The following is a 12,133-nucleotide window of genomic DNA, read 5'->3' as shown; positions in this document are numbered from 1 at the left end:
GTCATCAATGAGCTGCAGGCATATGGTACATGATGACAATATATATATATGCACCTATATACATATGTGTGTGTGTATAATTATGTCCATATGTGTGTGTGTATATGTGTATGTGTATGTGTGTGTATATATATGTATACATACACATGCATATGTATGTTTATGTATACATGTTTGAGTATCAACTATATATATATATATATATATGTATATCATCATCATCATCATCATTTAACATCCACTTTCCATGCTAGCATGGGTTGAACGATTTGACTGAGTACTGGTGAACCAGATGGCTACACCAGGCTCCAATCTGATTTGGCAGAGTTTCTACAGCTGGATGCCCTTCCTAATGTCAACCACTCCGAGAGTGTAGTGGGTGCTTTTACGTGCCACCGGCATGAGGGCCAGTCACGCAGTACTGGCAACGGCCACGCTCAAAATGGTGGTTTTTATGTGTCACCTGCACAGGAGCCAATCTAGCGGCACTGGCAACAACAATCCCCTTTTGCATGCTAGCTTAGATCAGACAGGATTCATTGTCAGCCATCCTCTGTTTCTAAGCTTACCAGTACTTTCTCACTATCAGACATGTTTGTCATGGAAGGTTGGAAATGAACACCGTTTGTTGACAACTATTCATATTACTGCTATGCTTATGTGATACATGGGTTCTGTATCATTATCAATGCAAAATACTTGTGATATTTTTACAAGATATGTCCAGCAATTGGAAATCTTTTTGTCATGAGACAAAAATACTGGTAAAAGTTGGGCTTTTTCAGTATGAAAGGTCATCCAGTACCACATGCTGTAGGTTAGCCATGCCATCCATTTTGTTGATATCAGGTTTCCAAAGCAATTATTTTATGGAAAATTAGTTCTCAGAAAGTGTCTCTAGAGATGTCACAAAAAAAATGTTTATTATATATAAGCACTAGCAGTGTGCATTGGGAACATCTTACACTGAACAGAAAATGCAAGATTTTAAAGCTCTACATGGTAAAGCATTCAGAGAGATAATCTCACTTGTGCAGTCTGTGGTTGCATAATACTTGCAAAAACTTACATTTGTCATCCATAAAAAGCCTTATATCAGGAGACAAGAAAATGGTTCCAACAATACCAGTAGAGCACTGCTGCCCTTTATGTCCAAAGATGTGCTTCTTTGCTGCTGGACTGAAATTCCATTTTGGATAAATGCAGGAAGATAAGGCTGTTGTTGGTTTGGTTCGTGGACCAAATTCTGTGCTGCATTTGTAACAAAACATTTAGAACAGAATCAGAGCTGGGTAATCATCTGAGGGCCCATGGTAGAAATGTTATCAAACTTGTTACAATTTATGGTGAAGGAAAACATTCTAGCTTTTCAATTCATAACTGAGACAAGAGTGAAAACTTGTCTCACATGAAGTCAATGTTATAATGCATTAGTGTTCACCCAGAAATTGCATGATAGTGATTATGACTACCTTTAAAGCACCAGAAATGGTTTGAAAGAGCTGTCATGTCTCTCTATGAATAGTTTCTTAGTAAATGTTAGTATTTATGTTCTCTCAGGAATGATTTGTAAAGAAGGGAAATGATTACCTCAGTGGTTTGTATTGCTATCTCTGAAATATAGGACAGATATTACATTTCTTGATTTACATCCTTCTTTATTCTTCTTGCAGAGTCTATTGTTTTCTTCCTTGATACATGAGATATTCTCAGATAATTCACTACTTATTATGGCTTGGATGTTATATGGGGCATAGTTATCTATTCATTAATTGACATTTTTAAGATTCTGAGAGATATTTCTTATTAGCTATTTAGTTATATACATAGGGTGTTTAAACAATTTATTAATATAGTGGAGTGACTCGTTGAGCTTCCTTAAGAGCTAATAGTGGTTGTTCTCTAGGTTTAAGGTTACTTCCAGAAAGTTAACTATGTTCAGGTTAGATTCAATCGTTATCATAAAATCTAGTTCACTAAAGAATTTTGTGGAAGTCCTTGGCAAAGTCTATTTTGTTAAGCAAGCTGTTGGTTACTCTCATGAGCCTATCATCTCAATATGGACTGTTCCCTCACTAGCACTGGCTTGCACTCCTACTGATATTGCATGGAGTATTCCTTGATCCATAATGAATCATCTTTGACTTCTATTTTTCTGATATAGAAGATATTGCCTACTACATTTACTTTTTTTGTAATTGCATTAGTTAATCTAATGGCTTCCTTGAGTAAGTGCTGGGTAATGGATGCTTTGTAGTTATCAATATCAAACTGTTTAAATTTAGTATTTAACTTATTGATTCTAGCCCAGAACTATTCAGTTGCTTGAAAACTGATCCAGAGGCTATGTTGAGCTTGGAGTTTAATGCTAGCAATCAACTTAGCTTCAATTTCTTTTACTAATCCTATTTATATCCTACTCATATCTAACTCAGCAGGTATATCAACACTAATTGTTGGATTTTAATATTTATATATGTATGTGTATTCATATATATATATGTATATATGTGGATAATTGTTGGATTTTAATATGTGTATATGTGGGAGGGTGGTGAGCTGGCAGAATTGTTAGCATGCTGGGCAAAATCCTTAGTGGCATTTCATCAGTCTTTATGTTCTGAGTTCAAATTTCACTGTGGTCGACTTTGCCTTTCATCTTTTTGGGGTTGATAAAATAATACCAGTTGAATACTGAGATCAATACAATCGACTAATGCCTTCCCTGTAATTGCTGGCCTTGTGCAAAAATTTGAAATCAATATGTATGTGTGTGTGTATTCATATATATGAATGTATGAAATGTCAACAGTATGTGTATGTATATATACACACAGACATATATGCATGAATATGCATACACATGCACACGCATACACATACACTCACATATACTTATTCATATAACATATTTGCTGGTATGCAAACACATTTACAAGCATACATATTCTCATGAATACATACAAACATATATGTAAATACACACACAAACCAACCTAAAAAGGGGGGAAGTAGGAGGATGGGGTTGCACAATGGTTGCACAAGCAACCATTATAACATACACACGAACATTCATACCTCAAACATGCATCCATGTGCATACATCAATGCACTCTGAAACACTGTTGTAAGTTAGCCCAGTTTGCAAGGTCATTACATAAAACAACATATAATCAAAATTATATTGCTGTTGAAATACACTGCTGTTGTTTCAATTAATTTTGAAAATGATAAAAATATTTTCTTTGATATTTCTTAAATTGATGAATTCCATTAATTAATTTAATTAATACTTTAAAGTTTCCTATTGCATTTTCTTTCTTTTTTTTTTGTTTAGGCTAAGGAGGGGGAAATCAAGCAATTACTAGCAAAAGCTGATACAAATGTCACCGAAAGAGGAGAATCCCAACGTGATGTCTGTGCTGCTATGGCAGAGACTCTAGGGGAGGCCTGGAAGGATCTTAACGCCAAACTTGAATTCCGTGGGAAACTTCTGGAACAGAGTGTGGCTTTTCATTCAAATGCTAATGAGGTGAGTTGAAGTTATTTTTCACTTTTGAAATTTAATTTGTTAGTGTAAAATACTACCAAAGCTAACCATTACGACCTTTTGACCAGAATGCCCTTGACATACATATGTATGTGTGTGTGTGTGTGTGTGTGTGTGTGTGTGTGTATATATATATATATATATATATATACACACACACACACACACACACACACATACATATGTATGTCAAGGGCATTCTGGTCAAAAGGTCGTAATGGTTAGCTTTGGTAGTATTTTACACTAACAAATTAAATTATTATGATTGACCATTGACTGAACACTATTCAATTATTTTTCTCCGTGTTTTTCTCCTTGTCTCCGTATTCTTTCTGTTGAAGAGCGTAGCTTGAAACGTCAAAGACTTTCCGTATTCCCGAGCGTCATACTAATATATACTTTTGTTATTTACACCACCTGTCCTCGTCTGTTGTTATTATTTGTATATTCTCCCATATATATATATATATATATATATTGTCTCCTTTTGTTCAGGAACAGTTTGAGGTATTGGTGAACAGTCGATGATGTTGGAGAGCATAAATACTAAAGTTGTAGTTGAGAAAAAGTTGGGTGGCATGGAGGGCTAAAAGCCACCTGGATATTGGAAATAGAGTTACCTGTATCATGAGGATTCACACTGAGTATCAAAATGCCAATATCACGACTGCTGCTCAATGCTCTGTGAACACTATAAAGGCTGTAAGACATGACATGGACAACTGCAATGGAAACTACGAAGCCGTGACCAGCAGAAAGGGACACAGCAGGTATCCTGACTGTGTACACAAGCTGGAATTCATCCAACAACTGAAGAACAGGGCCTTAGGCTCAATTCCAGAATCTATGTGAAGCTACTGGAGACTGTGTTCAAATTCTGGCTGGAGACGTTTGCTGCTGGAAGGCCATATATGTAGCGGCAGGATTTGGCTCCTTGTCATACCTCTGAAAAGAGTCAGAGGTGGTTGTCAGAGAATTTCTGAGTTCACAAACCCCAGTTTCTGACCTCTTGGTTCTCCCGATTATAATCCCATGGGATATGTGTGGGGCAAGTTGACAAAAGACACCAGCTTCTCCGTCTGCAACACAAGGGTTGAACAGGCGGCCAAGATCAAGGAAGTGTTTGAAGACCTTCCTGAGCCCACAGTGAGGAATGCAAGTGCCACATTCTGGAACTGTCTTAAAGTCATGGTGGAAGCTGAAGGTTGCTACTTTGGGTAAACCATTATCTCCCAGCCATCAACTAGTTTATATCTTTGATTATTTAAAATAATTTTAATTTTAGATGGAATATTGTTTTCTTTTCCTTTTATGCAAACTGTCCTATGTAGCCTGAACAACCTGTAGAGTTTGCATAAAAGGAAAAGAAAACAATATTCCATCTAAAATTAAAATTATTTTAAATAATCAAAGATATAAGCTAGTTGATGGCTGGGAGATAATGGTTTACCCAAAGTAGCAACCTTCAGCTTCCACCATGACTTTAAGACAGTTCCAGAATGTGGCACTTGCATTCCTCACTGTGGGCTCAGAAAGATCTTCGAACACCTCCTTGATTTTGGCCACTTGCTTGACCCTTGTGTTGCAGACAGAGCAGTTGGTGTTTTTGTCAACTTGCCCCACACATATCCCATGGGATTATAATCGGGAGAACAAGGAGGTCAGAAACTGGGGTTGGTGAAGTCATAGAAATTCTCTGACAACCACCTCTGACTCTTTTCAGAGGTATGACAAGGAGCCAAATCCTGCCGCTACATATATGGCCTTCCAGCAGCAAATGTCTCCAGCCAGCATTTGAACACAGTCTCCAGTAGCTTCACATAGATTCTGGAATTGAGCCTAAGGCCCTGCTCCTCAGTTGTTGGATGAATTCCAGCTTGTGTACACAGTCAGGATACCTGCTGTGTCCCTTTCTGCTGGTCATGGCTTCGTAGTTTCCATTGCAGTTGTCCATGTCATGTCTTACAGCCTTTATAGTGTTCACAGAGCATTGAGCAGCAGTCGTGATATTGGCATTTTGATACTCAGTGTGAATCCTCATGATCCAGGTAACTCTATTTCCAATATCCAGGTGGCTTTCAGCCCTCCATGCCACCCAACTTTTTCTCAACTACAACTTTAATATCTATGCTCTCCAACACCATCGACTGTTCACTAATACCTCAAGCTGTTCCTGAAAAAAAAGGGACAAAAATCGTCAAATTTAGCCTGAACACCCTGTGTGTGTGTGTGTGTGTGTGCGCATGTGTGCATACATGTATTTATATACATACATATGTACGTGCATATATATGTATATGCGTGTATGTGTTGTAAAATGCAAGCTGTAATGAAAATCATAGAAAGGTGGCAGTTGTGGAGGTGGGGGTTTGAATTTTAGTAAAAAATGTGTTGTTTAATAAATGAATTCCATTAAAAATTAGAAACAAAATTCAAATAGACAATGAATGAAATTGTGAAATACTATAATACTATAAAAAATTCTATAATGACATAAGTGTCAATTGTGGATGGACACAAGTAATTTTAGTCTGTATTGGGTAGACGAAAAATATACACTAGAAATGACAGCAGTGTATTGGGATTCTGAAGTTTTTCACATACTTTGGAACGTTTTTTAATATTTGTAGCCTTTGAAATCAATTTACCTTGGCTTCCTAAAGGATAAAAAAGTTAACAAAATTTGAAATATTCAGGAAATTTGAAAAATTACCAGGTGTGGTTGTAGTATATTCAGTGTGTTGGTCAAACAACCTTCCTCAAATTTAAATATATTCTAGTAACAATATTAACTATTGTGTACTTAATCCACACCAGAATGTAATTTGGCAAATTCCACAACTGACCATAGAGTTTTAAAACTGGTTTTGCTTCCATCTTTTAAATTGATGTATTGTGAGAAGTAGTATTTCTTCTCATTGAATGCTGAATGAATGATATATGTTTTGCATATCTGTTTTTAAATGTTTCTTCAGTTAATCCTATATAGGCACATCATGTTTGTCTTCTAACTTCACTTTTTAGCACAGTAACCAACTAATGAGAGGGCATAAGTCAGTGAAATTGCACTGGGATATGTGAACCAGAGAAATGTTGTGATGTTCTCTATAATTCCTTTCATTGCCACTGACAGTTAAATTCTTATTTATACTTGTGCAGCTGTAGCTAACTTTCAAAGAGTTTCTGCTGAAAATCTTGTAGAACTTGTGATCAATAGGAAAGTGTCTCTGTACTCGATTTAAGAATGCTCTGGTTATGTTAGTAGCAATCTCTAGAGCAAGTGAGGGGTTAAACAGGATATCATGCTTGCAGTGCAATTTTATTGTGAGGTATTAAGTGGCATGATATCTGTTACAAGGAACACCACTCTCTTTCAGTGTATTGTAATAGGGTGCAGATTGAAAATTCTTTCATCTAGAAATACTAGAAATTTATTGATTGATGAGTTACTATAAATTCTATGACAAGTTCTTTAAGACTATAAAGATGACTACTTGTTAAATTCATGCTATTTGAGTGCCTAGCAGAAAACTTAGGAAAGACCATATAAATGCATTTAAAGAATTTAGCTTAAGAAATATTATTAACAAAGGTATCAATGTTGGTTCTTAGAGATTAGATAAGACCTAAGTTCAGGAAAATATTACCCCTACAGGAAGCCTAATGAGAAATTAGTATACATTAATAAGTCAAATAGTCATCCTGCAATAATCCTGAAGAACTTTGTAAACAACATTTTCAGATGAAGGAATTTTCAATCAAACAGTTTCATATTGCAACAAAACACTGAAAAGTTTTCTAAAAAGATTATATGCTACATAACATGTTGCAACAACAAAACAGCATTGGAAGTGTAATGTTATCTGGTTTAACATGCTTCTCAGCCTAGCATCACTACTACTACTACTTCAAGAACATTCTTAAATCTGGCACAAAAGCACTTCGCAGCTAGTCACAGGTACTGCAAAATTTTAAGTAAAAGCTTTCTGTGAGTGAGCTACAGTTGCACAAATTTAGGATTTAATTTCTAATGTAAAGCAAATAGAATTATGGAAACCATTACAGCTGCACCCCTCTGGTTCACCGATCTAAATTCAATTGTATCAACATTGACTTATGCCCTCTTTGCAGAAAATATCTTAGCAAACAGTTATTGTTCTAAAGTGAAGTTAGCAGATCAAAAAGAACAAACTAGATAGGCTTAACTGCATGAACATTTAAAGTGAGATACACACAACATATATGTTCCTTTAGGTATCCAGAAAGAAGGAATAACACTTCCCTCTCACAATGCATTTAGCAACTAAAAGACCAATTTTAAAATTCTGTGGCCAGTGGTAGAATAGAATTCACCAAACCATATTCTGAGGAATGGAGTTCAGCTATGCCAAGAAAATTTATTTCAATTTAGACATCTATAATTTTTTTTTAATTCAAGAAATGAACTGATATTGAAATGTTATGAGAATAAATTTATTTTGAGAAACTTTTTTTCTACCCTTAATGCTGAATATACCACAATACATGTAGAACTTTTTATTTTTGATATTTTTAATATTCTTTGTTCTTTTTGGAAACTCAACAAAATTAATAACAAAGTCTCTTTCTCTATATATCCTAATGTACATTAAAAAAAATTCTTTTCTTAGGTATTTATGGGAATTAGCATAGGATTCCAGTGAAGTGTTGTGTCCCTTCTTGCATATATTTGCCCCTAATACAGACTAAAATGATTTGCTTCTGTCCACCTGTCTGGTTGTACTGGATTACATTACGTTTTATCTCTCATTTTGATATCTTCAATCAATATTTTTGTTATTCATTGTCTATTTGAATTTGCTTGATTTTAACATGCACCCCTTCACCTCCATCTTTATTTCTGTTCATTCTTACCTCATTTTATTCCTTATTCATTTTTCATTATTTGCTTATATATTTTGGCCATCTTCTTTCAACTTCAACATAGTTGTTTCTGATTTTTAACGAATTTATTTATCAAGTAACCCTCATCCCAATTCTTCTGTCATCTTGTACATTTAATTACATTTTCCACCTAATACCTTTCAACACTCATCTTTCTATGTTTCAGACCCGCTTAGTTCACCTCATATCTTAACTATATTTCCACTCCTACTCTCTAATTTAAGTCTAATTACCTACATTTTCTCTTCACTCTGTTTTAATCAGTTGCATTATTTATTGCCTTTCCATGCAGTAAATACATATTATTTCTTTCTTTCCATATCAATACTTGATTCATGCAATTATTTTTGTTGCATTTCATACCACCTCCCTTGATTTTCTGTATCCCTTTTTTTCACTTCCCTTTCTTTTCTGTTAACCTTTTGCTTCCTTTACTCCCTCTACTTCTTTCTTTCTTTTTTTCTCTTACCATTACTCTCTTTAACTCCTCATTCTGTTGATTAACCATTTTTCATGGAATAAAATGTTTACATTAAGACACCAATTGTATCTCTATAATGTATAGTTACTATTTAAGTTTGCTTTTTAATATTGGATTTATAATGTCTCAAACAAAAGCTAAGCTCTCAATGAGTTAAGTTCTAGCAAAATAAAATCAATATTGAATTTATAAATATATTGAATTGTTTTACAAATTGCTTCTGTTTCTTTCTTTAACAGTTTGGAATCCAACTTGATCAAGCCTTGAAAATGTGTCTTGATTTAACCTTTCCCAAAGATGTTGAAAGTGTGGCAAATATGCTCCAACAACATTTAGACCTCAAGAAAAGTAATTACAATATTTTTTTTTAATAAGCAATATTTCATTTTAATACATTTGATAAAAGTAACTGTTGAACAGATTATCTTTACATTCATTGTTATATACCATAGGAAAGGACGTGTGGTTAAGGAGTTCACTTCACAACCACGTGGTTTCAGGTTCAGTTTCACCACATGGTACCTGAGCAAGAGTCTTCTATTATAGCCCTAGGCTGACCAATGCTTTGTGAGTGGTTTGATAGATGGAAACTTTGTAGCGGCTTGTGTGTGTGTGTGTGTGTGTGTGTGTGTATCTTTGTCTTTCACCGCTGGAATACCAATGTTGGTTGGTTTACATCCCCAGAATATACTTGTTTGGCTGAAAGTGACTGATATAATAAGTACTTGACTTAAAAGTAAGTACTGGGGTTGATTTGATCTACTATACTCTTAAATGTGGGCTCCAGTATGGCCACATTCCAGAGACTGAAACAAGTAAAATTATATAATTCATTAAAAAGAAAATGTTTAAAATTTTTTTCTTTGTTTTATTTTTTATTTTATGATTTATTCAGAACTCTGATAATATTCTGAAGATTGGTTTCCTTGCTTATGAAATGGAAATATTGTTATTACTATTTTTAGGCATTCTTGAATCATCAAAACACACTCTAGATTTAGGGCAACAACTCCTTGACAAAGTCAGAAAAATGGGCATGCATGCGGACCAGCAAAACCGCCATGCAACAACAGCAGCCTGTTATGGAATAGAACACATCCTTGAGAACCTTCATGACCGACGTAGATACCTTGAAGAAATGTGGGCCCAAAAGAAATTGCAACTTGAACAATGCCTACAACTATGCAAACTTGACCAAGAAGTCAACAAGGTAAATATTTTAAACTCATAAATGAAATTAGAATATTTTGATTAAATATTAAAAGTTTTGAATTTGTGGTAATATTGATAACTTAAACCACTTTTTAAAAATATGATTGAATTAATCCTTTGACATTTAAACTGGCCTCTTATCCAGCCCAAATATTCTACCTGTTTTGTGTTCAAACTGATCAGATCTGACCTCTCATACCTACCCTACAATGTCATTTTGAAAATAAACTATTACATCATAGAAGTCTTGAAACTAAGAGATAATGCATGATTAATTCAAAACAGTACAAATAAATAAGCATTACAATTTAGAGATTAATCTGAAAACTAAAGATTAAACATCAAGTTTTAACTTTCATATTGCCATATTGTTAGAATTGGTGAAAAAGTGCTACAAACATTCTGAAGTTATAGACGGTTTCTAAGTTATCAAAAACAGTCTGTTACAAATTTTAGCATGACATTTGAACACAGAACATAATGAATAGAGTGAAAGGAGAAAATGTACAGAAAAATGAAGGCAACAACAAATAGCTTTAAAGCTTAATAAGCAGAAAATAAATGCGAAAATAATGTGAAGTGCTTTCTAAAATATTTATAAGAGAAAAAGGAAGATGAAATGTGTTAAGTTATGAAAATAAAGATACTGTATATTAATTTTCCTTTTTATTCAGATTATTATGTTTGATCTTGGATTTTTCTCTGTTTTTAATTTTAAGATATTGGAATGGTACCGCATGGTTGGCGAAGTATACTTACAAAGAACTGATCTGGGAGTTTCATCCGAAACAACCCAAACTGAAATTGATACCTACCACAAATATGAACAAGAAGGAATAGTATGTAAAATCTTCATAACTAATTTTGTTAAATATTTAAAAAAATTTCCTCTTTTTACATGCTAAAATACTTTAGATTATTATCTGAATTTAGTTGATACTTTGTCTTGTTTTGGCCCTGGTGGCCATTGAAAGAAATTATTAATTTCTTTTGTCATAGCATGAATTGCTTCTTGCTATTTCAGTTGCTGTCCAACTGTGATATAGTTAAGTCATAACTTATGCAATGAACATAAGTTGATTTGGTTAAGAACATGATATTTATAATAGGCTTTGACAAATGTAACCTATGTATCAATAGAGTATTTTCTTAACCCTTCTTTCACCAGGTCCCTCTAGATTTTTCTTTTATTTCCTATAGTTTTCCTTTAAATAACTTGAGTTGAATGATCTACAGTTAGCTGTATGTAACAAGTTCTCAATGAACTGAAGCTGTGATCTTGTTTTCACATCTTTCATCTCTAATATCCCTGACAAAAGTATGATTACCAATAGGTTTTATCTTTAATTACATGTAAACTTATGACAAGGATCATATGTAAAAGTCATATTTAAAAATGATTAAATTTAGATTTCAAGTTTGTTACTTAAATATATTCTGGCAGAAACGTTAGCACACTGGGTGAAATGCTTAACAGTATTTTGTCTATCATTATGTTCTCAATTCAAATTCCGCCGAGGTTGACTTTGCCTTTCATCCTTTCGGAGTCGATAAATTAAGTACCAGTTGCATACTGGGATTGATCTAATCGACTGGCCCCCTCCCCCAAAATTTTTGGGCCTTGTGCCTAGAGTAGAAAAAAATATATTCTGTGATTTAACCCTTTTAAGTACAGATTCAATCAAAGCTTGATTGCAAAGTTCATTCAAATATTAACACCATTAAGAAAGTAACATTAACACACATAGTGTTAACTCATTAAGGAGCTACTTAACTACCAATTTCCTTAATATTCTGCTGGTTGGCTTCTTGGTTGATTGCAACATCTTTTGGAATGTTGATCATAATCTAATTAGTTACAAGTTAATGGAGTAAGTCATCTCAGAATACTCGGAATTTTGTTCTGATATTAAAAAATACTTAGAAATATACTCATCATCTGATGCTTCTCTCTTCTCTCATTAAAC

At 34.1% G+C, this 12,133-nt stretch overlaps 1 protein-coding gene across 1 annotated transcript in view; it reads left to right on the top strand.

Moving 5' to 3' along the window:
- The window catches only part of LOC106877301 (uncharacterized), a 449,889-nt gene that overhangs the window by 14,888 nt on the left and 422,868 nt on the right, over nucleotides 1-12,133 (top strand). The window contains exons 3-6 of the mRNA XM_089338059.1: nucleotides 3,338-3,532; nucleotides 9,194-9,302; nucleotides 9,920-10,164; nucleotides 10,886-11,005. Coding sequence (XP_089194185.1) covers nucleotides 3,338-3,532; nucleotides 9,194-9,302; nucleotides 9,920-10,164; nucleotides 10,886-11,005 — 669 coding nt within the window. The remainder of the gene's footprint in view (nucleotides 1-3,337; nucleotides 3,533-9,193; nucleotides 9,303-9,919; nucleotides 10,165-10,885; nucleotides 11,006-12,133) is intronic.

This window comes from Octopus bimaculoides, chromosome 2 (assembly GCF_046866305.1).
Source record: "Octopus bimaculoides isolate indiv1 chromosome 2, ASM4686630v1, whole genome shotgun sequence".
Classification (NCBI taxonomy): domain Eukaryota; kingdom Metazoa; phylum Mollusca; class Cephalopoda; order Octopoda; family Octopodidae; genus Octopus; species Octopus bimaculoides.
Note: the sequence above shows the minus strand (reverse complement) of the source record. Positions and strands in the feature narration are given on the sequence as shown.